Raw genomic sequence first — 26436 nt, 5'->3', positions numbered from 1 at the left:
GGCACAGATACATTTATAATTGTTATATCTTCTTACAATTCGCCTTTCACAATTTTGAAATATACTTCTCTGTTTCTAATAATATTTGTTATCTTGAAGTCTATATTATCTAATATTAATATAGCTACTTCACCTCTCTTGTGCTTACAGTTTGCATGATTTTTTCCCCCATCCTTTTATTTTCAGCATATTTGTCTTTGAATTTAAAGTGAATTTCTTATAGACAATGTATAGTTGATTCTTACTGTTTTATATAGTCTGACAGTTTCTGATTGGAGTATTATTCCATTCCCAGTTAATGTAATTATTGATTTGTTTTGATTTATTTTTGCCATTTTGCTATTTGTTTTCTATTTGCTTAATCTCTCTTTAGGTCCTTTTTCTTTTCCTGTCTTTTATGTTGAAAGAACTTTTTTTAGCATACCATCTTAATTTCCTTGTTGAATTTTTCTTCTTAGTTCTGTCTCTCTATGTGTGTGATATTGCTGTGGGAATTACAGTATGATATTTAGCTTCTTATAACCTAATGCACATTAATACTGCTTTATTTTTCTGGCAAAACAGAAATTTTGTGCTAGCATAGTTCCATTTTCTACTCTCCCTGACTATCCTGTGCTGCTTTGTTCTTTTAATCATGTGTGTTACACTTACGTTTGTCATAAATTTGACAATATGTTATTTTTGCTTTATTTTTTTTTAAATTTTATTATGTTATGTTAGTCATCATTAGTTTTTGATATGGTGTTCCACGATCCATTGTTTTCGTATAACACCCAGTGCTCCATGCAGTACGTGCCCTCCTTAATACCCATCACCAGGCTAACCCATCCCCCCACCCCACCCCCAAAACCCTGTGTGTTTCTCAGAGTCCATAGTCTCTCATGGTTCATCTCTCCCTCCGATTCCCCCCCTTCATTTTTCCCTTCCTTCTCCTAATGTCCTCCATGCTATTCCTTATGTTCCACAAATAAGTGAAACCATATGATAATTCGCTTTCACTGCTTGACTTATTTTACTTAGCATAATCTCCTCCAGTCCCATCCATGTTGATGTAAAAGTTGGGTATTCATCCTTTCTGATGGCTGAGTAATATTCCATCGTATATATGGACCACATCTTCTTTATCCATTCATCTGTTGAAGGGCATCTCGGCTCTTTCCACAGTTTGGTTATTGCGGACATTGCTGCTATGAACATTGGGGTGCATATGGCCCTTCTTTTCACTACATCTGTGTCTTTGGGATAAATACCCAGGAGTGCAATTGCTGGGTCATAGGGTAGCTCTATTTTTAAATTTTTGAGGCACTTCCACACTGTTTTCCAAAGTGCGTGCACCAACTTGCATTCCCACCAGCAGTGCAAGAGGGTTCCCCTTTCTCCACAACCTCTCCAACATTTGTTGTTTCTTTCCCTGTCCATTTTTGCCATTCTAACTTGTGTAAGGTGGTATCTTAATGTGGTTTTGATTTGAATTTCCCTGATGGCCAATGATGATGAACATTTTTTCATGTGTCTGTTAGCCATTTGTATATCTTCTTCAGAGAAGTGTCTTTTCATGTCTTCTGCCCATTTTTTGACTTGATTATTTGTTTTTTTGGGTGTTCAGTTTGAGAAGTTCTTTATAGATCTTGGATACCAGCCCTTTATCTGTAGTGTCATTTGCAAATATCTTCTCCCATTCTGTGGGTTGCCTCTTTGTTTTGTTGACTGTTTCCTTTGCTGTGCAGAAGCTTTTTATCTTGATGAAGTCCCAAAAGTTCATTTCTGTCTTTGTTTCACTAGCCTTTGGAGATGTATCTTGAAAGAATTTGCTGTGGCCGATGTTCAAGAGGTTACTGCCTATGTTCTCCTCTAGGATTTTCATGGATTCCTGTCTCACATTGAGGTCTTTCACCAATTTTGAGTTTATCTTTGGGTATGGTGTTAGAGAATGGTCGAGTTTCATTCTTCTGCACGTGGCTGTCCAATTTTCCCAGCACCATTCATTGAAGAGACTTTTTTCCATTGCATGTTTTTTCCTGCTTTGTCGAAGATTATTTGACCATAGAGTTGAGGGTACATATCTGGGTTCTCTATTCTGTTCCATTGGTCTATATGTCTGTTTTTGTGCCAGTACCATGCTGTCTTGGTGATCACAGCTTTGTAATATAGCTTGAAATCGGGCAACGTGATGCCTCCAAGCTTTGTTTTTCTTTTTCAACATTTCCTTGGTGATTCGGGGTCTTTTCTGATTCCATACAAATTTTAGGATTGTTTGTTCCAGCACTTTGAAAAATGTCATTGGAATTTTGATCAGGATGGCATTGAAGGTATAGATTGCTCTGGGTAGCATAGATTTTTTTTTTTTTTTTTTTTTAAAGATTTTATTTATTTATTTGACAGAGAGAGACACAGCGAAAGAGAGAACACAAGCAGAGGGAGTGGGAGAGGGAGAAGCAGGCTTCCCGCGGAGCAGGGAGCCCGATGCGGGACTCGATCCCAGGACCCTGGGATCATGACCTGAGCCGAAGGCAGACACTTAACCATCTGAGCCACCCAGGCGCCCCAAGGGTAGCATAGACGTTTTAACAATGTTTATTCTTCTGATCCATGAGGATGGAATATTTTTCCATCTTTTTGTGTCTTCTTCAATTTCTTTCATGAGTCTTCTGTAGTTCCCAAAATATAGATCCTTTACCTCTTTGGTTAGGTTTATTCCGAGGTATCTTATGGTTTTTGGTGCTATTGTAAATGGAATCGTTTCTCTAATTTCTCTTTCTACAGTTGTGTTGTTAGTATATAGGAAAGCAACTGATTTCTGTGCATTGATTTTGTATCCTGCCACATTACTGAATTGCTGTATGAGTTCTAGTAATTTGGGGTGGAGTCTTTTGGGTTTTCCACATAAAGTATCATGTCATCTGCGAAAAGAGAGAGTTTGACTTCTTCTTTGCCAATTTGAATACCTTTTATTTCTTTTTGTTGTCTGATTGCTGTTGCTAGGACTTCTAGTACTATGTTGAACAATAGTGGTGAGAGTGGGCATCCTTGACGTGTTCCTGATCTTAAGGGAGAGGCTCTCAGCTTTTCCCCATTGAGGATGATATTCGCTGTGGGTTTTTTGTAGATGGATTTTATGAACTTGAGGAGTGTTCCCTCTATCCCTATACTCTGAAGAGTTTTAATCAGGAAAGGATGTTGTATTTTGTCAAATGCTTTTTCTGCATCAATTGAGAGGACCTTATGGTTCTTCTCCCTCCTCTTATTAATGTGTTCTATCACATTGATTGATTTGCGAATGTTGAACCACCGTTGCATCCCGGGGATAAATCCCACTTGGTCGTGGTAGATGATCCTTTTAATGTATTGTTGGATCCTATTAGCTAGGATTTTGTTGAGGATTTTGGAATCCATATTCATCAGGGATATCGGTCTGAAATTCTCCTTTTTGATGGGGTCTTTGCCTGGTTTGGGGATTAAGGTAATGCTGGCCTCATAGAATGAGTTTGGAAGTTTTCCTTCTGTTTCTATTTTTTGAAACAGCTTCAGGAGAATAGGTATTATTTCTTCTTTGAATGTTTGGTAGAATTCCCCAGGGAATCCATCAGGCCCTGGACTCTTGTTTTTTGGAAGGTTTTTGATCACTGCTTCAGTCTCGTTACTGGTTATTGGCCTATTCAGATTGTCAATTTCTTCCTGTTTCAGTCTTGGCAGCTTATAGGTTTCCAGGAAGGCATCCATTTCATCCAGATTGCTCAGTTTATTGGCATATAGTTGTTGATAATAATTTCTAATAATTGTTTCTATTTCCTTGGTGTTAGTTGTGATCTCTCCCTTTTCATTCATAATTTTATTAATTTGGGTCCTTTCTCTTTTCTTTTGGATAAGTCTGGCCAGTGGTTTATCGATCTTATTAATTCTTTCAGAGAACCAACTTCTAGTTTCGTTGATCTCATCTACTGTGTTTCTGGTTTCTAATTCATTGATCTCTGGTCTAATCTTAATTATTTCTCTTCTAATGCATGGCTTAGGCATCGTTTGTTGCTTTTTCTCTAGTTCTTTAAGGTGTAGAGTTAGTTGGTGAATTTGGGATTTTTCTATTTTTTTTGAGTGAGGCTTGGATGGCTCTGTATTTCTCCCTTAGGACCGCCTTTGCAGTATCCCATAGGTTTTGGACCAATGTGTTTTCGTTCTCATTGATTTCCATAAATTGTTTAAGTTCTTCTTTGATTTCCTGGTTGACCCAAACATTCTTGAGCAGGGTGGTCTTTAGCTTCCAAGTGTTTGAATTTCTGCCAAATTTTTTCTTGTGATTGAGTTCCAGTTTTAAAACATTGTGGTCTGAGAATATGCGGGAAATAATCTCAATCTTTTGGTATCTGTTGAGACCTGATTTGTGACCCAGTATGTGGTCTTTTCTGGAGAAAGTTCCGTGTGCGCTCGAGAAGAATGAGTATTCTCTTGTTTTAGGGTGGAATGTTCTGTATATATCTATGAGGTCCATCTGGTCCAGTGTATCATTCAAAGCTCTTGTTTCCTTGTTGATTTTCTGCTTAGATGATCTGTCCATTGCTGAGAGTGGAGTATTGAGGTCTCCTACAATTAACATATTGTTATCAATATGACTCTTTATTTTGGTTAACAGTTGGCTTATGTAGATGGCTGCTCCCATGTTGGGGGCATAGATATTTACAATTGTTAGATCTTCTTGTTGGATAGACCCTTTAAGAATGATATAGTGTCCTTCTGTGTCTCTAACTACAGACCTTAGTTTAAAATCTAATTTGTCTGATATAAGAATTGCTACCCCAGCTTTCTTTAGAGGTCCGCTGGCATGGAAGATGGATCTCCATCCCTTCACTTTCAGTCTGGATGTATCTTTAGGTTCAAAATGAGTCTCTTGTAGACAGCATATGGATGGGTCCTGTCTTTTTATCCAGTCTGCAACCCTGTGCCGTTTTATGGGAGCATTTAGGCCATTCACTTTGAGAGTGATTATTGAAAGATATGAATTAATTGTCATCATGTTGCCTGTGAAGATATTGTTTTTATAGATTGTCCCTGTAAATTTCTGTTGTATATCACTCTTGGGGTACTTCTCCTTTTATAGAACCCCCCCTTAATATTTCTTGCAGGGCCAGCTTAGTGGTCACATATTCTTTCAGTTTCTGCCAGTCTTGGAAGCTCTGCATCTCTCCATCCATTCTAAATGACAGCCTTGCCGGATAAAGTATTCTTGGCTGCATGTTCTTCTCGTTTAGTACCCTGAATATGTCTTGCCAGGCCTTTCTGGCTTGCCAGGTCTCTGTGGATAGGTCTGACATTATTATGATGTTCCTCCCTCTGTATGTAAGGAATCTCTTCCCCCTAACTGCCCTTAAGATGGTTTCCTTGGTTCTAAGATTTGCGAGTTTTACTATTACATGCCAGGGTGTTGGCCTGTTTTCCTGATCTTGGGAGGGGTCCTCTCTGCCTCTAGGACGCGAATGTTTGTTTCATTCCCCAGATTAGGGAAGTTCTCAGCTACGATTTGCTCAAATACATCTTCTAGTTGTCTCTCTCTCTCCACTCCCTCTGGGATTCCAATTATTCTGACATTGGAACACTTCATGCATGGTGTCACTTATTTCTCTGATTCTATTTTCATGGATTCTGAGTTGTTTTTCCCTGGCCTCCTCTTTTCCCTTTTTATCTGTTAAATTGTCTTCCAGGTCGCTTATTCGTTCTTCTGCCTCACTTACCCTAGCTGTTAGATTATCTAGATTGGATTGGATCTCATTGATAGCATTTTTAAGTTCTGCCAATTCAGCTTTCATTTCTGCCCTTAGAGACTCTATGTTGTCATTAATTGAATTCTCCGTTGTAGCTATTGTCTTCACAATTGCTAGCCTGAATTCCATCTCCGACATCTTGGTTATATCTGCATCCATTTGTAAATCTGTGGCATAAGTCATATTTTCTATGACTTCTACATATTTTCTATTTTGGGGGTTCCTCCTCCTTGTCATTCTGTTGATGGGTGGTTGAGGGAATGTATAGAGTCCAAATTATTGACCACAACCCAAGCAAGATGCACCTGTTTTATAGGTACCTTAGGGTTGCTGGCCTCTTGTTTTCCCAGCCTGTCTTCTGGAGGAGGGTCCTGCCATGCTGTTACTCAGGCAACCCTGTTAGGGCAGAGTTGCCCTGCCCCGCTGTGGCCAGGGTTGGGCTCAGCGGGAATCATTTTTGGGGGGCTTTTGTTCTCTGGTGGCTTTCCCTGGCAGCTTTCCACGTTTCTTCTGAGAGTCAGAGCAGAAGAGACCATTTCCAGCCCTCTGCCTCAGAGCAGAGAGATCGCAGTCTGTTCTTCAGTGAGCTCTCCAGGCCACACCGTCTCTGTTTCTGTCCGTGCTGCTATAAACTGCAGCGTCCTGGGTTGTGCGCCCCTCCGCTGCCCTCCCAGTCCTGCCTCCAGGTTGGGGCACGTCTCTGCCCTTTGTGCTTCTAAAACCGCCAGCTGCTCCCAGTTCGCACGCACGCGACCCTGCCGCTACAGGTTTCCGCCCTGGGGGCTGCCCTAAAGTCCTTTCCCCGCCACTACCAGTCTGCGAGTCTGTGCCCCGTCCCCAGCGTGCAAGGCTGTCGCTCACCGGCGGTGTAGGATCCCCACGGACAGGCTCCCTCCTGCTGCCGTTTATCCTCCGATATCTGCCCATGGAATCACGGCTCCCCACTTTGTCCCTCAAAACCAACCTCCTGCAATATTCTATTTGTAGAGATCCAGATCTTCTTACATCTCAGGCTGATTTCATGGGTGCTCAGAGTGGTCTGGTAGATATCCAGCTCAATTCCGGGGACCAGTTGAAATAGGGTCCCCTACTCCTCCGTCATCTTTTCTTCTTTATTTTTGCTTTAAAAAGCTTTTTACAGAAAAGAAAAAGAGAAAAGGCAGACATATTTAAATTCCTTATATTTACCTACACACTTAAAAAAATTGTTAGTGTCCTATGGATTTAAGTTATTTTCTGGTACTATTTTGTCAGACAGAGAGATTTTCTTTTGTATATTTTGTAAATCAGTTCTGCTAGCAAATATTTCTGTTTATCTGCAAATGCTTTTATTTTGCCATGTTTAAAGGAGTTTCACTGGATATAGAATTCTTGGTTGACAGGTTGCTTTCTTTTAGTATTTTGAATATGTCATTCCAGTGTTTCCTGGCCTCAGAGTTTTTGAGTGTGTTGAAACTCAGCTGGCAGTACTATGCTTCTCCTATGCATGATGTGTCATTTTTTTTTCTTACTGCTTTCAAGTTTTTTCTCTCCAATTCTCAGCAGTTTGATTTTGATGTGGCTAGTTATCTAGGTATCCTGCCTGTACTTTATGGAGTTTCTTGGATATGTAAATTAACATTTTTCACCAAATCGGGTGATTTTAAAGACATTTTTCTTTTCTTTTTTCTTTTTTCTTTTTTTTGCCTTTTTCTCTCCCCTCTTTCTACCACTCTAGTTACACATATACTGGATGGAATGCCTATTATTACACCACAGATCTCTGAATTTTTGTTTATTTTTTTATAATCCTTTTTTCTTTTTGTTCTTTGGGTTAGTTAATTTTTAGTGATATCTTCAAATTTACTGATTCTGATCTTGCTTTCTGCTTTCTCAAATCTAATAAGCCCATCTGGTGAAATTTTAATTTTAGCCTTAGACTTTCCATTTGGTTCTTTTATGTTTTAACTTACACAAAATTAATGTTAAGCATAGAGTAAGTTAACTACTACCACAATCATGATACAAGATAGTTCTAATACTCAAGATTTCCTCTTTCTGTCTCCATATAGTCAAACTAGTTCCTTTATATACTTTTTTCTCTTTTAAAATTACATATTTATGCACTCATTGCCTAGCAGTCTTTTCCTTTGAGTTAATATGTTTATAATAGCTTCTTTGGGAATCTTTGTTTACAAAATACAGCATTTGTACCCACATAGAGTTACTTTTTATTAACTGATTTTATTCCTTAATTTAGGTCACAGTTTTGTGTTTCTTTATATGTCTAGTAATTTTTGGTTGAAAATTCTACATTATAGATGATATGTTGTAGTCTGGATTCTTCTGATCTTCCAAGCGTTTCTTTTCTGTCTTAGAGGCATTTAATTTGCTTGGGCTTATACTGTGACATCTGTCTCTCCCATAGAGTGTCATTGCTGATGTCTCTGGTTTTTGTTTGTTTAAGTCTGGCTCTCTAAGAGACTCCCCTTCACCTGGATAAAGTAGAGGTGAGCTAGTGATTTGGACAGAGGTTGTAGTAGACATCAGAAGCCAGTGTGGCTTTCACTCTTTGCTGCCTGAGTCGTCTATGTGTCAGAATACTTTAAAAGTATAGCAAATTTGCAAGACTCTCCAAACTTTCAATCACTGCTAGGCTCTCTAGGATATCTTTGCACAAATATTTTAGTGGTGAGGCGGGAGTATAGGGAGAGTTTATCATCTCAATCTTTCTATGACTCTTTTGCTTCCAAATTCCCATTAAGTTTCTAGCTGCTTTACTAACAGCATTAAGTTGTATCCTGTGGATTAGTGTTTTAATGCCCCATAACTAGGGGTGGGAGATGGGAAAACCTTAGGAAAGAATGCCACAAGCTCCCCATTCTTACCTAATGAAGTAGAAGTTTTGGGTGAGTAAGCACTTTTCAGCTTATTACCTCCTATTGGTAGTTTTTCAGTGCCCTAAATTAGTTTTTGCTTTTTAATCATTTTATTTTTGTACTTGTTTTTTGGGGAGGAGAATTCTTCAACTACTTCATGCCACCACTTTTGGAAGTAAAGTCCATCTTTAGGTACTCATGTGATAAATTTACACGTTTCAAATGGCCCGTTGCCCTCCCAGTTCTCTGTCTTCTGGACCATCATGTATCATCCATTTGTTTTTAACCTCTTTTGTCCTCACTAAATCTTTTTATCTGTTTGATTTTTTTTTATTCTTTCAGAGAGGGAGACTAGACTTGAAAATCCTCAATTGGACATACTTGAAGGTGTTTCCTTCCATAAGGAGATATTGGAAGGTGTAACAAGAGATCATTCATTGTACTCCATTTTTAAGGTATGGCAGGATGATGACCAGCTGGAGAGAGATCAGGAAAATGAAGACAGACTTCTCAGGCAAGTCATGGCCATCAAAAACAAAACAGTTGTTGAAGAATCAGGCTATTCATATAAGGCATTAGGAAAAATGTTTCATGACTACACAGACCTAGATGCTTCAGGACAAGGACAGTATACACGTGACTCATTTGAAAAGAGCTTGGAACCTAATATAAACTTATTCAGTTGTTATAGGGGTTATGCAAGAAAAAACACTGGTGAGAATTTTAGATGTGGGAGTACACTTATTTCTTCCTATTCTAAGCATGAAAAAATTCATAATGGAGTGAAACACTGTGAAGATAGTCAGTGTGGAAAGATTATCAGCAATAAACAATCTCTTATTCAATATGTGAATGTTGAAAGTGGAGAGAAGACCTGTTTATGCATTGAATGTGGAAAATCTTTTCTAAAAAAGTCACAACTCATAATACATCAAAGAATTCATACTGGAGAGAAACCATATGATTGTGGTGCATGTGGGAAAGCCTTCAGTGAGAAGTCACATCTCATTGTACATCAGAGAACTCATACTGGGGAAAAACCTTATGAATGTTCTGAATGTGGAAAAGCTTTCTCTCAGAAATCATCCCTCATTATACATCAGAGAGTACATTCTGGGGAAAAACCATATGAATGTAATGACTGTGGGAAAGCCTTCTCCCAGAAATCACCCCTCATTATACATCAGAGAATTCACACTGGAGAGAAACCTTATGAATGTAATCAGTGTGGGAAAGCCTTCTCCCAGAAGTCACAGCTGATTATACATCATAGAGCTCATACTGGAGAGAAGCCATATGAATGTACTGAATGTGGGAAAGCCTTCTGTGAGAAGTCCCACCTCATTATACATAAAAGAATTCACACTGGGGAGAAACCGTACAAATGTGCTCAATGTGAGGAAGCCTTCAGCAGGAAGTCAGAACTCATTATACATCAGATAATTCATACTGGGGAGAAACCTTATGAATGTACTGAATGTGGGAAGACCTTCTCCCGGAAGTCACAGCTCATCATACATCAGAGAACGCATACTGGAGAGAAACCCTATAAATGCAGTGAATGCGGAAAAGCCTTCTGTCAGCAGTCACATCTCATTGGACATCAGAGAATTCACACAGGAGAAAAACCTTATGTATGCAGTGAATGTGGGAAAGCCTTCTCTCAGAAGTCCCACCTCCCAGGGCATCAGCGCATTCATACAGGAGAGAAACCTTACATATGTGCTGAATGTGGAAAGGCCTTTTCCCAGAAGTCAGACCTTGTTGTACATCGGAGAATTCATACTGGGGAGAAACCCTACCAATGTACTGTATGTGGGAAAGCATTCATTCAAAAGTCACAACTCACCGTACACCAGAGAATTCATGCAGTGGTAAAATCATAAGAATGGACTAAGCACAGAAAAATCTTCAGTATCTGCTCAAGCCTTAATAAGTAACACAAAACCCATGAATTTCAATGAGTTTGGGGGCATCTTTACTGATAAAATTTTACAAGTGAAATAAACTTCCTAATGTATGTAATTTTTTATCAGAGATAATACAGACATCTCAGTTATATAAATAATGGGCATTTTCACTATGGCATGTAAAACTTTTGAGATTGTGAACTGAATGATTAATATAACAAGTTACATATATATAGTTTATTTTGAAGTTATGTATTTATGATTATGTTACATAGTAAGAATTGGACATGTGATAATATTGTTATTGTTAACTTAGCATAATTATAGCTGTGCAGTAATTCCCTGTAGAGGACATGAAGAAAGCTTGAGTCAAAAGATGCCATGACCTAGAAACGGTGCCTGGGGGAAGGATTTGATTGTTACTCCTAAGGGTATCTGTAAAATTATTCTCATAGATAGATGGAAAGATGGGTTGATGAGGTCCAATAAATGTGGTCTCTTTGTTTGTTTGTTTTATTTCAAGAATATAAGTTGATCTGTGTCAGTGGATGGACCCAGGACCTTGGAATTGACACTTCTTGCTATTTTCTTTCTTTTACTCCTCCCCTCTAGGAACTTGGTGTGATGAAAAGACATAGATGGTCATGGGTTTTAATGCTTATTCCAGTACTCACCGATTGTGTAACTTGTGTAACTCACCGGTTGTGTAGCCTTTTTTCATCCACAGTATCTGTTCCCTGATCTATATATAAAATTCTGGCAGAGACATGTTTTTAGCTCATATTTGTCCCCTTTATCTTCCCTTTCTGTTCTTTTGAAGGAGGTTGCTAATACCCAGGTGTACACCTTTAAACTTGATTTGCATTCCAGACCCTGTGTTTCTGATTCTCCTGATTTCCTTTTCTGTCTTTTTTCCATTAACACTGCCTTGTGTCTGGTGGCCTAATTCATACGTTATGGAGACCTCACTTTTTATTTTGCAAACACATGTACTTTATGGTGCTTGCACATAAAGACCCTGTATGATACCATCACAGATCCTGTTTTACCCTTTCCCAAAAGCACCGATTCTTTTTCCTGAGAATTGAGTGGCCCTCAGAGAAAAATCCATAGGGAATGTGGAAGACATGCCTGGGATAGCCTACATGGGCAGGTATGAATCCCACCTGCTATCTCTAAAATGTTTCTGTATTCTTCGTTGTGGGCCCAACTCTTCTCCGTAAGAATCTTTAGGAAAGCATCTTGTTGGGGAGAAGTCATATGTAGCAGGGATATAGTGACCTGTGTGGCTAAATATGGTTTCTGCCAGAAAGTTCCTACTTGATTCCTTCATATGTCCTGCTTAGCTGACCGTTTCTCTGCAGGGCCCCAGTGTTTACTCTGAGAAGTAAGACTCTGTATGGGAACCTCTGCAGAGGACATAGCATACCTCATAAAGATATGCAAATGTGTGTGAGAAAATTCTTTGTGTCACTGTAAACAGTTATTGATACTGGCTATAATTGGCCATTTGGATCCGGGAAATAAAACCTTCAGGCATGTACCATGGAGTGATCTGCTTTGAGAGGTCTTGATGGAAATTGGCCCTACCTGGCCCTTATGGAAGTATGGGAAAATCAGGGTCTCAGGAACATACAGAAATGTGAGAAGGAAATGATAATATAGTAACACTTACAGAAATATGTAAGGAAAATAAAGACTCAAGAGTTCTTATCTTCTCATGGGCCTTCCATTTTGCCTTTTTACCTTCCAGGAAACCTCACTGATCTGATCATGACATAATATGTACTGTATATTACCATAAAATATAGGAAAATTTAATACTTATGGGTGTATAGAAAATTATCCCTCTAAAGTCTGGAAAAAAGATAATGCCCATTCTCACCAGTTTTATTCAACATTGCATTGAAAGACCTAGTTAGGAAAATCAGGCAAGAAAAAATTGGTGTAATTGATTAGAAAGCAATAAAACATTATTTATTGATAAAATTATATGCATAGAAGATGAAAATGTATAGGTTAATTATTAGAAATAGGAAGTAGCAATGTTTCTGTATATAAAGTTTTTAAAAATAAAGTTTATGCAATAGATATAAAATGAAAATTTAAAGGCATCAGTTATAGTGGCATGAAAAATACATCATGTCTAGAAAACGTGTATTTCCAGTACTATGTTGAATAGAAGTGGCAAGAATGGACATCCTCGCATTGTTCCTGATATTAGAGGAAAAGCTTTCTTCACCACTGATTATGATGTTAGCTCTGAGCATGCCATATGTTGCCTTCATTATGTGGAAGTACGTTCTTTCTGTGACTAATTTATTGAGAATTTTTATCATGAAAGGATGTTGAATTTTTGACAAATAATTTTTCTGCAAAATGTTGAGATGATTTTTTTATCCTTTATTCTGTTAATGTGGTGATTACCTCTATCAATTTGTATATGTTAAAACATCCTTGCATCCCAGGTATAAATCACATGATCATGGTGTATGACCATTTAAATGTGCTGTTGAATTCTGTGTGCTTATATTTTGTTGAGAATTTTGCATTTATATTCATCAAAAATGTTGGGCTTTTCTTGTAGTGCCCTTATCTGGCTTTCGTGTCAGAGTAATGCTGGCCTTGTAAAATGAGTTTGGGAGTGTTCCCTTCTTCAGTTTTTTTGACGAGTTTAAGTAGGATTGTTGTTAATTCTTTAAATATTTGGTGGAATTCACCAGTGAAACTATCTGGTCCTGGGCTTTTCTTTGTTGAGATGTTTTTGATTACTGATTCAGTCTCTTACTCATTATTGGTCTGTTAAGATTTTCTATGAATGGTTCAGTCTCATATGTTGTATGTTTCTAGGAATTTACTTCTTGGTTATACAATTTGTTGGCATAATTGTTCTAAGTGACATTATGATAGGTAGTATTTCTGTGTTATCAGTTATAATGTCTCCTCTTTCATTTCTAATTGTACTTGAGTCTTCTCTCCTTTTTTCTTAGTGTGACTAATGGTGTGTTAATTTTGCTTTTCAGAAAACCAGCTTTTAGTTTCGTTGATCTTTTCTATTGTTTCTCTGCTCTCTATTTCATTTGTTTCTGCTCTGACTCCATTATTTCCTTTCTTCTGCTAATTTTTGGCTTAATCTTTTCTTCTTTTTCTATGTCTTTGAGGTGTAAAGTTGGTTGTTTGAGATCTTTGTTTCTTAATGTAGGTATTTATCACTATAAACTGCCTGCTTAGAACTGCTTTTGCTACATCCAATAGGTTTTAGTAAATTGTGTTTCCATTTTCATTTGCTTCAAGATATTTGTAAAATATCTTGGTTCAGGTATGTGTTAAATTTCCACATATTTGTGAGTTTCCAGTTTTCTTTGTTATTTTCTAGTTTCATACCATTGTGGTCAGAAAACATACTTGGTATGTTTATTCAGAGTCCCTTGAGATTACATATGAATTTTAGGATGGATTTTTCTATTTCTGCAGAAAAAAAAAAATGCCATTGGGTAGGATTTTGATAAAAATTTTGTTGTGTCTGTAGATTACATTGGGTGATATTTACATCTTAAATGTATTAAGTTTTCCAATCTGTGAATATGCGGTTTCTTTCCATTTGTGTGTTTTGTTTCTTTCAGCTGTGTTTGTAATTTTCAGTGTACAAGTCTTGTCTCCTTTGTTAAGTTTATTCCTGTGTATTTTATTCTTTTTGATGCTGTTGTAATTGGAATTATTAATTTCTGTATTAGATTCTTCCGTGTTAGTGTATAGGAACGAAGCAGATTTTAGTGTGTTGATTTTGTATCCTGCGGCCTTACTGAATTCATTTATCAGATCTTTTGTTTTGTGGAATCTTTAGAGTTTCTGTATATAAGATATCATCTGAGAACAGCTAATTTTTCTTTTCTGTTTTGGATGACTTTTGTGTCTTTTTCTTGCCTAATTTTTCTTTTCTGTTTTGGATGACTTCTGTGTCTTTTTCTTGTCTAATGGCTTTGGCTATGACTTTCAGTGCTATGTAGAATGTAAGTGGCAGAAGCAGGCATTCTTGTTCTGTTTCTGATCTTAGAGATAAAGTTTCATTATTTTACCATTGAGTATGTTAACTCTGGGCTTTTTATGTATGGCCCTTATTTTCTTTCGATTTGTACTTTTTGAATGTTTTATTTAATCATGAAAGTGTGTTGAATTTTGTCAAGTGCTTTTTCTGAACCAGTTGAGGTGATCCTGTGGTTTTCATTCATTCTATTCATGTGCCATATTACATTGATTTTCATATGTTGAACCATCCTTGCATTCCAGGAATAAATCCCACTTGTTCATGGTGTATAATCCTTTTAATGTGTGTTGAATTCTGTTTGCTATTATTTTATTGAAAATTTTTATATTCATACTCATCAGGAATATTGGTCTGTAGTTTTTTTTTTGTGGTATCTTAGTCTGGCTCTGATAGCAGAAAAATGCTCTGAGAATTAGTTTGGAAGTATACCTTCCTCTTCAGTTTTTTTAGAAGATTTTGCAGAAGAGTGTGTTTATTTTCCTTTAAATATTTGGTAGAATTCATTAGTGAAGCATCAGGTCCTGATTTTATTTGTTGGGAGTTATTTTATTCGTTTTAGTTTTATTTGTATGTGTCAAAATACATTTTATTTCCAAAATAGTTTTTGCAACTATTTTCATGCAGAAACTGGGTCTGCTCAGTACTATCAGTAGAATCAATATAGCACGGTAGCTGTTCAGTTTTAGGTATACAAAGAATACATAATCTAAATAGAAAATGCTGAAATACTAGAAACATGCATTTAATTATTCAATTATTTGTATATGTTACATCCACATAAGACCCGGAAATACTCTATATTCAGATGAACTATTCATACAGTTTAAGTATAATAAAAAGTAAACTCCCCACAACTATCTTTGTATCTTTAAAAACCAAGACTCTGAGCTGGTTTAATAGAATACCATATGTCTTCTTAAAACCAACCAAGAAAGGGGGCGCTTAAACTACTGACTTATAATACTCCGGTTTCAAAATAATCTAAAATGGGCAATAGAACACAATGACCTGTTAAAGGGGCACGCAGAAACAAACTCAGGCTTATATGGTCAATTAACCTTTGATAAAGGAGCCAGGAATATACAATGGGGAAAAGACAGTCTTCAATAAATGGTGTTGGGAAACCTGGGCAACAATATGCAGAAGAATGAAACAGGACCCCTCTCTTAAACTATACACAAAAACACACTCTAAGTGGGTTAAAGACTTAAATATGAGACCTTAAACCATAAAACTTCTCAAAGAAAACATAGGCAATAGTCTCTTGGACATCAGCCTTAGCAACATTTTCCTAGATCTATCTCCTCAGGCAAAGGAAATAATAAAAATAAACTATTAGGACTACGGCAAAATAAAACATTTGCACAGGAAAGGAAACCATCAGCAAAGCAAAAAGGAAACACACTACATAGAAGAGGATACTTGCAAACAATATATCTGATAAGGGGTTAATATCCAAAATATATAAAGAACTTCTACAACTTAACACCAAAAATAATAATACATGATTAAAATGGGCAGAGGACCTGAATAGACATTTTTCCAAATAAGACATCCAGATGGCCAACAGACACATGAAAAGATGTTCACCATCACTAATCATCAGGGAAATGCAAATCAAAACCACAATGAGAGATCACCTCACACCAGTCAGAATGGCTAGTGTTAAAAAGACAGTAAATAAAAGATAAATTATAAGTGTTGATGAGGATGTGGAGAAAAGGGAACCCTCATGCACTGTTGGTGGGAATGTAAATTGATACAATCACTGTGGAAAACAGTATGGAGGTTCCTCAAAAAATTAGCAATACCATGTGATGTCATAATTCATTACTGGGTACTCAAAGAAAAACACTAACTCAAAAAGATATATGCACCCTTATCTTTATTGCAGCATTATTTATAATAATCAAGATATGGAAGCAACCTAAGTGTCTATTGATAAATGAATGGATAAAGATGTTACAAATATATTTATGTATGGAATGGAATATTATTCAGCCATAAAAACGTGAGATCTTGCCATTTGTTACAGTATGGATGGACCTAGAGAATATTATGCTAAGTGAAATAAGTCAGAGAATGACAAATACCATATGATTTCACCTATATGTGGAACCTAAAGAACAGATTAAGCAAAATAGAAGCAGAATCATAAATACAGAGAACAAACTGGTGGTTGCCAGAGTGAGGGGGTTAGGAGGAAGGGTGAAATAGATGAAGGAGATTAAGAGGTACAAATTTCCAGTTATAAAGTAAGTCACAAGGATGAAAAGTACAGCATAAGGGGTATAGTCAGTAATATTGTAATAACATGGTGACATATGGTTAACTACACTTATTGTGGTGAGCACAGTATAATATATAGAATTGTCAAATCACTATGTTGTACCCCTGAAACTAATGTAACATTGTATGTCTACTATACTTCAATAAAAAAATTCTTAAAAAAATAAAATGAAGGGTGCTTGGGTGGCTCAGTAAGCTAAGCATCCAACTCTTGATTTTGGCTTAGGCTGTGATCTCAGGGTCATGGGATCAAGCCCCGCATTGGGCTCCATGCTCAGCATGGAGTCTGCTTGGGATTCTTTCTCTCCCTCTCCCCCTCCCCCCACTCACGCTCGCTCTCGCTCTCTCTCTAAATGAATAAATAAAATCTTTAAAATAAAATGAAGGAACACACACACATTTAATATGTACAATCAGTAATACAGTTAGCTACTATAAACTTTACAATGTACAGTTTATTCAAATGGCTAAACTGTTTAGTGGTAAAGGAGACAGTTATTTGTTAGATATTTTTTTTCCCATGGCTTAATGAGAATAGAAAAGCTATTTTTCCAAATAAAAAATTACCTTCATTATGAACTTGGTTTTCCTCTTAAAAAATTTTTATTTATTTATTCATTCATTTATTTATTTATTTAGAGTGCAAGTGGGGGAGGGGCAGAGGGAGAGAGAAAGAATCTCAAGCAGTCTCCTTGCTGAGCATGGAGCCCAATGCGGGGCTCCATCCCACAACCCTGAGATCATGACCTGAGCCGAAATCGAGAGTGACACTTAACCAACTGAACCATACAAGTAACCCAGGTTTTGCTCTTTTTTTTAAAAGAAAAGGCCACTGAAATGTATAAAGTAGTCTGAACATGTTGGCAGTATCAAAATTAATGTCTCTTTACATGGCAATGACATGCATTTAACAATAACTCACAGGTTAAGTCTGCAAATGCTGTCATAGCATTACTTTGGCTAGCACAGGGTTTTACACAGTAGTCAGATAAATTTAGGTATGTGATGTGTAAAGAGTTACCTTATGCAACCTTAATTGGGGTCGAACACTAAGAAATAAAAACTGAAAAGAAAAGTAAAAGCACTTTAAAGTAGAAAAATGGGAGCACCTGGGTGGCTCAGTCGGTTAAGTGTCTGCCTTCAGCTCAGGGTCCTGCGATGGAGCCCTGCATCAGGCTCCCTGCTCAGCAGGGGAGTCTGCTTCTCCCTCTTCCTTGGCCCTTCCTTCCCCACTCATGCTCTCTCTCTCTCTCTCAATCTTTCTCTCTCAAATAAATAAAATCTTTTAAAAAATAAAGTAGAAAAATGTTGTAAGGATAGGGCTCCACCTGTTGTATGCCTTTTAAAGCCTTTATTCATGTTAGCATATTTTGTTTTTTACACAATTATGGAGTAGCCTACTTTGCATTAACAGATATGTGAAATAAGAAAATAGTCAAGCATGACATGTGGTAGTCTAAAGATCAAAACAAGACACTTGTCTATATATACAGCATCACTCAGGACCTACTAAAATGTGAAGATTACAGCATCTAATATACTACAATAATAAAAAACAAACTGACCAATGAAGGCAGAAAATAGGGCTTAAAGGAGTCTAATCTCAATTGACTTTAAAGCTTTACACAGGAAATAAATGCATATTGCATAGTGAAAGCAAATATTCCACCAAGAAATTTAGGTGAGAGACAACACAACATTAGCCTAATACATAACAATGATCTCAGAAGAGCATGTGTCATTTTCTGTAAATGAAAAAGCTGAAAACATGGAAGAGTCTGGCACATGGAGAGTTAGAAAGGAAAAAATACAAAACCAAACATATAAAGTAAAAAAAAAAAAAATTGAAAAACTCAAAACTGTGGCTCATCAAAAATGTTGAATACTTGTCTTCTGTGAGAGCTCAAAGTTTTTATTGACATGAAAGTGTTTATGTACAATTAAGCCTTATTGGTTAAATATCTGAGGAAGATCTGGCCTTGAGCACTTTCTTTATATCCTAGACTTGTAAACCAAGTTTTCTTAGTCATTAAAACAAACTTCTCAGCAGCTGCATTAATATGGAACAATGGTCTCAATACAAGAAAATAAAAAAATGAAACAACCTAGGTAAGTGGGCATTTGGCAGGATATCTGAAAATGATAGTCTCCAAGGATTCTTCCCCGGTTTCAAGTGACTCGATTATGGGCTGCTGGGTTGCTAATATGCGTGGTTCCATTACTTGCTGCTTCCCTTTTTAATTTGGAAAGTGTGCTCCGTACTGACCAATGCCCTATTTTCATCCTTTAACTTTTATTTGTCTGCTTTTAGGTCTGGTGGCATTTGAGCTCTACTTCTACTTCAGGTCTTCATTCTTTCTAAAGCTCTTTGTTCCTTCTTTTCCGTTTCTAATAGTGACCTCGCAGCAAATCTTTCTTAACTCTGGGTGGCCTTTTCCAACTACGATTTAAAATCTGTCAGTTCCATATTTGCCTCATGTAGCTATTTTAAGCTTTTTCTTTTCAGCTAGAATTTGTTCGTAAGGGTTTTTATAGTCTGGAATCAATCCTTTTTTAGCCTGCTACTGTAAGGTTTTCTTTCTTTTAAGAAACTATGCTCCAAAGCGTTCCAGCAAGGCATCATACTGATCACCTAGCTGATGCGGGATGGGCTTCTTATCTAGAAATGGAATCTCAGTTTTATTCTTATTTGGATCCCTCTTCTCTATGATTGTTCCTCTTGTTCATTTTCATTGCTGTCTTATTTCCGATATGAAACTTCCATAGATCTTATTTCTCCTTGTTGCCATCATTCTGTGATTGATTTAGGTTATGGTTTATCTTCTTTTTCCTTTTTTTCTTTCTCCCTCTCTTTCAATTTTCCTTTGTTAACTCTGGAGTAAACAGAAGTTACACCTACAGGACTATTTGGCCTGTTTAGTTGACTTGAAGCATAGAGTGAACTGTTCATGGTAGACCATGAAGAGGACAGGGTGGTTGAACTTGAAGTTGATTCTAGTCTGTAACGCATAAAGCTCATATGTTCTGAAGTACTTTTGTTTATATTCATCTTCTCTAGACCTTTCTGACTCCTTTTCTTCTTGATTCTCTTTATCCTGTTTTTCTTCATTCTTATTCTCTGGTTCTGGTAGAACAACTTCTTAATGTTTTTCAGCCTCTTCAGTGTCACCCCCTGCATTGATCTTCTAGACTGTTCTAATTTTCTAGATCTTGCTTTTCTTTGGGATTCAAATTCTTCATCTCTAAGAGGAGTGAGATATGATGTGCATCTCTCTTTGATCTCTGATGTGGAGGAGACAGGGCCAGCAGCAGATGTAGTCAGGATTATTTGTTTGGAGGTTTTTGATTACTAATTCAATCTCCTTACTAGTTTTAGGTTAATTCAGATTTTCTACTTCTTTATCATTTAGCAATGGTAAGTTTTGGGTTTGTAAGAATTTGTCCATTTCATTTAGATTATCCAGTTTGTTGGTGTACAATTGTTCAGAGCACACTCATAATCTTTTTTATTTCTGTAAGATCAATTATAATGCCTTCTTTTTTATTTCTGATTTTCTATGAATCTTCTCTCTTTTTTCCTAAGTCAGTCTAGCTGAAAGTTTGTCAATTTTGTTGAGGTTTTTGAAGAACAATTTCTTGGTTTCATTGGTTTTTATTATCTATGTTTTTTCTATCTGCTCCAATCTTTATTATTTTCTTTCTTCTGGTAGCCTTGAGCAGGCACTCATAACTATCATTATGTAATTTTATCACTGTAGAATTGCAGTGTATTATGATTCTGTGTTCTTAAATAACTGATTAGATCAGACTTCTCTAAGACTAGCAGGTTTCCATATGTAACAAAAACTCCCCTCAAGTGCTACGACTTATCACCTTGCTTTATTTCACTTTTTTAATGGCACTTTTTTCATGTTATAATTTATTTTGTTTATTTACTCTCAGTCCACTTTGGTAGCATTTAAGCACAATTGGGGCAGAAATATTTAGCTGCATTATTATAATGATATGGCTCAAGTTCTAGAAGAATGCATAGTACATAATGTTCACTAAATATTAGTTGAAGGACCAAATGATAGAGTGAATGAACAGTTTTACTGACTTAATCTGTGTGGAATAATATTCCAAAATTTCATAGATTAGGAAGTTTATACGGTGTGGGTAAACTGGGATTAAGAAAGACCAGAAGAGAAAGGTATTTTTGTTTTGGGAAGATAATCTAAATCTTATTTGCTATGGCAGTTGGAGAGAGTAGTGATAAGTCTATATACTAGTAAGAAGAGTGTTCTCAAAAGCCTTGAGGTGAAAGCTGGGGAAGAACAGACTGAAGTGGAATGGATTAGGGGAAGAGGTGTTTATATTGTCAAAAAAAGGAGCAGATACATGTAGGGCATTTTAAGCATGGTGAAGTTTTTTTTTTTTTTAAAGCAAATTTATTGAGATATAATAGACACAATAAACTGCACATATTTAAAGTATATAATTTGGTAACTTTTGGCTTATGTATGTATCAGTGAAACTATCACCGTAATCAAGACAAGGAACATGTCCATCCCTAAAAGCTGCTTCTTACCCCTTGGTAATTAGTCTTTCACCAGCTCTCCACCCTCTCCCCAGACAACCACTGATCTGCTTTCGGCCACTATATATATTCTTTTGCATGTCCTACAATTTGATATAATGGAATAATAACATGTAAATTCTTGTTTTTACTGGTTTCTTTCAGCATACTGTTTTGAATTTAATCCAATTTGTTGTGTATCAAGAGGTCATTCATTTTTCTTGCTAATTAGTATTCCATTGTATGGACAGTTTATCCATTTGCCTATGATGGATATTTGAGTTATTTCCAGTTTTTGTTACAAATAAAGCTGCTATGAGCATTCCTGTATAAATATGCACACATGTCTTGGATATTGTGTGTTGTATGCTCACATGCCTAATACTTATTCTCTTGGATAAATATTAGGCATGAAATGGATCATATAGGTTTATGTTTAAAGGAAATTACCTATTTTCCAAAGTTATACGCCATTTTGCATTTCTACCAGCTCTGTGTAAAAGTTCATTTCTCTACATCCTTGCCAACATTTGGTAATACTAGTTTTTAAATTTTGGCCATTTTAGTAGGTGTGTAAGTGGTATCTCACTGTGGTATTAATTAGCTATTTCCCTGATGACTACTGATGTTGGGCATCTTTCTATGTTCTTTTTTGCCATTAGTATATCTTTAGTAAAGTGTCTGTTTAAATCTTTTGCTCAGTATTTAAGATTTGGTTGTTAGAACTCTTTATACATTCTAGCTACTGGTTATTTATCAGATACATGATGTGAAAATATTTTCCCCTAGTCTGTGGCTTGTCTTTCCATTCTTTTAATGGTGTCTTTTGAAGACCAGACTTTCAACTTATCATTTATTCTTTTGTGGTTCATGCTTTTATTGTCCTTACCTAAGAAATCTTTGCCTAATCCTAAATCCCAAAGGTTTTCTCCTACATTTTCTTCTAGGAGTTTTATAATTTTAGATTTTATATTTAGGGTTATGGTCCATTTTGAGTTAACTTTTTGTATATGGTATGAATAATGGATTAAGGCTTCATTTTAAAATATAGATATCCAGTTATTTGTTGAAAACACTATTTTTCCCCTCACTGAAATGCCTTTGTTGAAAATTTGTCATTATATCAGTTGGATCTATTTCTGATCCATTTTGTTGCATTTATCCATTTTTCTATCTTTACACCAGCACCACACTGTCTTGATTATTGTGGCTGTGTATATAATAAATCTTGAGGTCAGGTAGTATTAGACTTAAAACAGTTTTTTTTTGCAAAGGTTTTTGGCTATTCTTAGACCGTTTCATTTCCATATGAATTTTAAGAATCATCTTGTAAATTTCCTCTCAAAAGCTTGCTGCAATTTAAATTGATTGCACTGAATCTATAAATCAATTTGAGGTTTACAATAATGAGGTTTCTGACACATGAACAGGACATAGTCCTTTTTATTTAAGTCTTCTTTCATTTCTATTTGCAATGTTTAGTAGTTTTCAATGTATAGATGTTTCACAATTTTCATCAGACCTACCCCCAAGCCTTTCACATTTAAAAGAAATTCTGTAGATGTTTTAAATTTTAGTCTGATAATTTGTTGATAGTATATGGAAATACAACTGTTATTGATCTAGTATACTACAACCTTTCTAAACTTACTGATTAGTTCTAATAGTAGCCGTTTTGTTATAGGTGGTGGTAGAATACATCAGATTTTCTATATAGAAGACCATGTATCTATAAATAAAGATTGTTTTATATTTTCCTTTCCAAACTGGGCATCTTTTATTTCTTTTTGCTTTATTGCACTGATTAGAACTTCCAGTACAATGATGAACAGAAGTTGTGGGAATGATTCCTTCAACTTTATTCTTTTTTTTTTTTTTTTTAAAGATTTTATTTATTTATTTGAGAGAGAGAGAATGAGAGACAGAGAGCATGAGAGGGAGGAGGGTCAGAGGGAGAAGCAGACTCCCTGCCGAGCAGGGAGCCCGATGCGGGACTCGATCCTGGGACTCCAGGATCATGACCTGAGCCGAAGGCAGTCGCTTAACCAACTGAGCCACCCAGGCGCCCTCAACTTTATTCTTTATTGTTAAGATTGTTTTAGTATTCTATGGCTTGTTCTTTTCCATTCAAATTTTAGAATAACCTTGTCTAAGTTTACAAACAACAACAACAACTTGCTGTGATTTTAATAGAAATTACATTAAACCTATAGATCAGTTTGGAGGAGAAATAACTTCTTTACAGTTTATGAATCTTAAACTCAATGGATATGGTATATCTCTCCATTTATTTGATTTCTTTCAACAACATTTTGTAATTTTCTTCCTAAAGATCCTTTAAGTGTAAGCCCAAGTATTTTGATCCCTTTGTACCAATTGAAATGATATTATGTTTTTATTTCCATATGCTTATTGTTAGCCTATAGAAATGTGATTGATTTTTATGTACTGATGTTCTTGTATCCTGTGACTTTGCTGAACTCATTTTTTAAAAAGACTTTTATTTATTTATTTGAGACATAGAGATAGCAAGAGCAGGAGTGGGGAGGGCAGACAGAGAGGGAGAAGCAGAATCCCCACCGAGCACGGAGACTGATAAGGGGCTCGATCCCAGGACCTTGAGATCATGACCTGAGCTGACGGCAGACACTTAACCGACTGAGCCACTCAGGTGCCCCTGCTGAACTTAGTTATTAAGTTTTAGGCTTAATTTTGGTAAATTCCTTTGGATTTTCTATAAAGGACTGACATCATTCATGTCAGTTTTATTTCTTTCCTTTCTGATCTCTACAGTTTGAATTTTGTCTTCTTGTGTTATTTTAATGGGTAGAATTTCCAATACTATGTTGAGTTAGAGTAGTGAGAGCAAACACTATTGCCTTGTTCCTGATCTAAGGAGGGAAATATATAATATTTCACCATTAAATATTATGTTTGCTATGGGTTTTTTATTCTTTTTTGTATATGCTCTTTATCAAGTTGAAGAAATTCCCCTCTATTACTAGTTTGCTGAGTGTTTATCATGAATGGTGTTGGATTTTTGTCAAATGATTTTTCTGTGTTGGTTGATATAATCACATACTTTTTCTTTGTATCTTGTTGATAGATGGGTTACATCGATTGGTTAATTTCCAAATTTGAGCCAGCTTTGCATACCTGGAATACATTCCACTTTGTCATAGTGTATAATTCTCTTAATAGATTGTTGGATTTGGTTTGCTAATATTTTGTTAAGGATTTTTGTGTCTAAGTTCATGAGGCACATTGGTCTATAGTTTTCTCTCTTGGTATGGTTTTGGTAATAATTTCCTGATAAAATGATTTGACATGTATTCCCTCCTCTGTTTTCTGGAAGAGATTAATAAAATCAATGTTATTTCTTTAAATTTAGATGAATTCTCCAACGAAACTGTCTTTTCTTTTTGCAAGATCTTTAATTAAGAGTAGATTTTAATTTGGACTATGCAGATTATCTATTTCATCTTGGTTGAGTTTTGGTGTTTGAGAAAATGGCCCATTTCATCTACCTTGTCAGAGTTATGAGGCTAAAGTTGTTCATAATATTTTAGTATTATCCTTTTAATAACTGCAAGATTTATAATAACTTGTTAACATCCAGGTCTGCAATTTCCAATATCTTTTTCAAATCTGATTTCTTTTCTTTTTCTTTGATTTTTCTTCTTGTTATGAGTATCATTTTCCAGTTTCTATACATGTCCAATAATTATTTTTTTAAGGTTTTATTTATTTATTTGTCAGAGAGAGAGATACAGAGAAAGCACAGGCAGGGGGAGCAGCAGGCAGAGGGTAAAGCAGGCTCCCCACTGAGCAGGGAGCCCCATGTGGGACTCAATCCCTGGGATCATGACCTGAGCTGAAGGCAGACTCTTAACCAGCTGAGCCACCCAGGCGTCCCTACGTGTCTGATAATTATTGATTTGATGCAAGACATTGTGAATTTTACCTTGTTGGGTGCTACTTTTGTATTCCAATTTTTTGTAAACCTTTCCTCTGCAGTTCAGTTGTTACTTGGAAATAGTTTGATCCTTTCAAGTATGATTTGTTAGGTGGCACTAGAGCAAGATTTTAGTGTAGAGCTAACTACTTTCAGTATTGAGGCAGAACCTTTTGACTACTCTTCCCAATGCCCCATGAATAGCAAAGTTTCCCAGTCTGGCTGGTAGAAACAGGTATTGATCTTGGCTTTTTGTGAGATCCGGTTACTGTTTCCTCCTTCATTTCATGTGTTTATTTTCCCAAACTTTGATAGCTTCCTTATATACATACACTGACCAATATTCTGATGAGTACTTGAAGTAGATCCTCTGCAAGACTCTGGAGTTCTCTTTTTGGTACAGCTTTCTCCTCCTTGGTCCTCTGCTCTGTGATTCTAGCTTCCTTGGTTCTTTCTCCTCACTCTGGGAGTCTGCTGGACTTTGCCTGTGCTCCCTTTCCCTGTGTTGTGTCCTGGAAATGTTCTCAAGGCAGCAAACTGAGCAATCAAAAGGAGTTACCTCATTTGTTTCCCATCTTTAAGGATCACTGTCCTTAAATGCCTGATGTCCAATGTCTTGAAAACCATTGTTTAATACATTTGTCTGGGTTTTCCATTGTTTCAGGTGAAAGTGTAATCCAATCCTTGTTATTTCACTTTGGCCAGAAGTAGAAATTTGGGATTGTTTTATAAAATTTAATTTTGTTTCATAATGTTATAAATATTTTGAGGTTCTAAAGTCAAATCAACAGAACATGTACGTTCAAAGAAGATTATGTACTATCTCTGTCCTCTCTATCTTATTTTCTTCTTCCCTGTGGTAGCAAGGGTCTACAATGGGCAATGATTCCCACCTCCTGGTATTCATGGCCTTTGTAATACCCTCCATATGAGTAAGTAGCATTGAACCAATAGAATATGGCAACATAGAGTGAGTGTTACTTCTGTGATTAGGTTATAAAAGACTGTGACTTCCATCTTGCTTACAGATTCTTTCTCCTGCCTCAATAAATATATAAGTCACAAGTTGGA

The 26436-nt window shown here is 36.3% G+C and overlaps 1 protein-coding gene and 1 pseudogene across 1 annotated transcript in view; one reads left to right on the top strand and one right to left on the bottom strand.

The window, feature by feature from the left end:
• The window catches only part of ZNF300 (zinc finger protein 300), a 52426-nt gene that overhangs the window by 11557 nt on the left and 14433 nt on the right, over positions 1-26436 (top strand). The window contains 2 exon segments of the mRNA XM_078066751.1: positions 8951-10544; positions 17959-17965. Of these exon segments, the coding sequence (XP_077922877.1) occupies positions 8951-10544; positions 17959-17965 (1601 nt within the window).
• LOC118534651 (protein phosphatase 1 regulatory subunit 12A pseudogene) lies at positions 19071-20198 on the bottom strand (annotated as a pseudogene).

Source organism: Halichoerus grypus, chromosome 2 (assembly GCF_964656455.1).
Source record: "Halichoerus grypus chromosome 2, mHalGry1.hap1.1, whole genome shotgun sequence".
In the NCBI taxonomy this organism is placed as follows: Eukaryota; Metazoa; Chordata; class Mammalia; order Carnivora; family Phocidae; genus Halichoerus; species Halichoerus grypus.
This window is presented reverse-complemented; position numbering and strand designations above follow the sequence as displayed.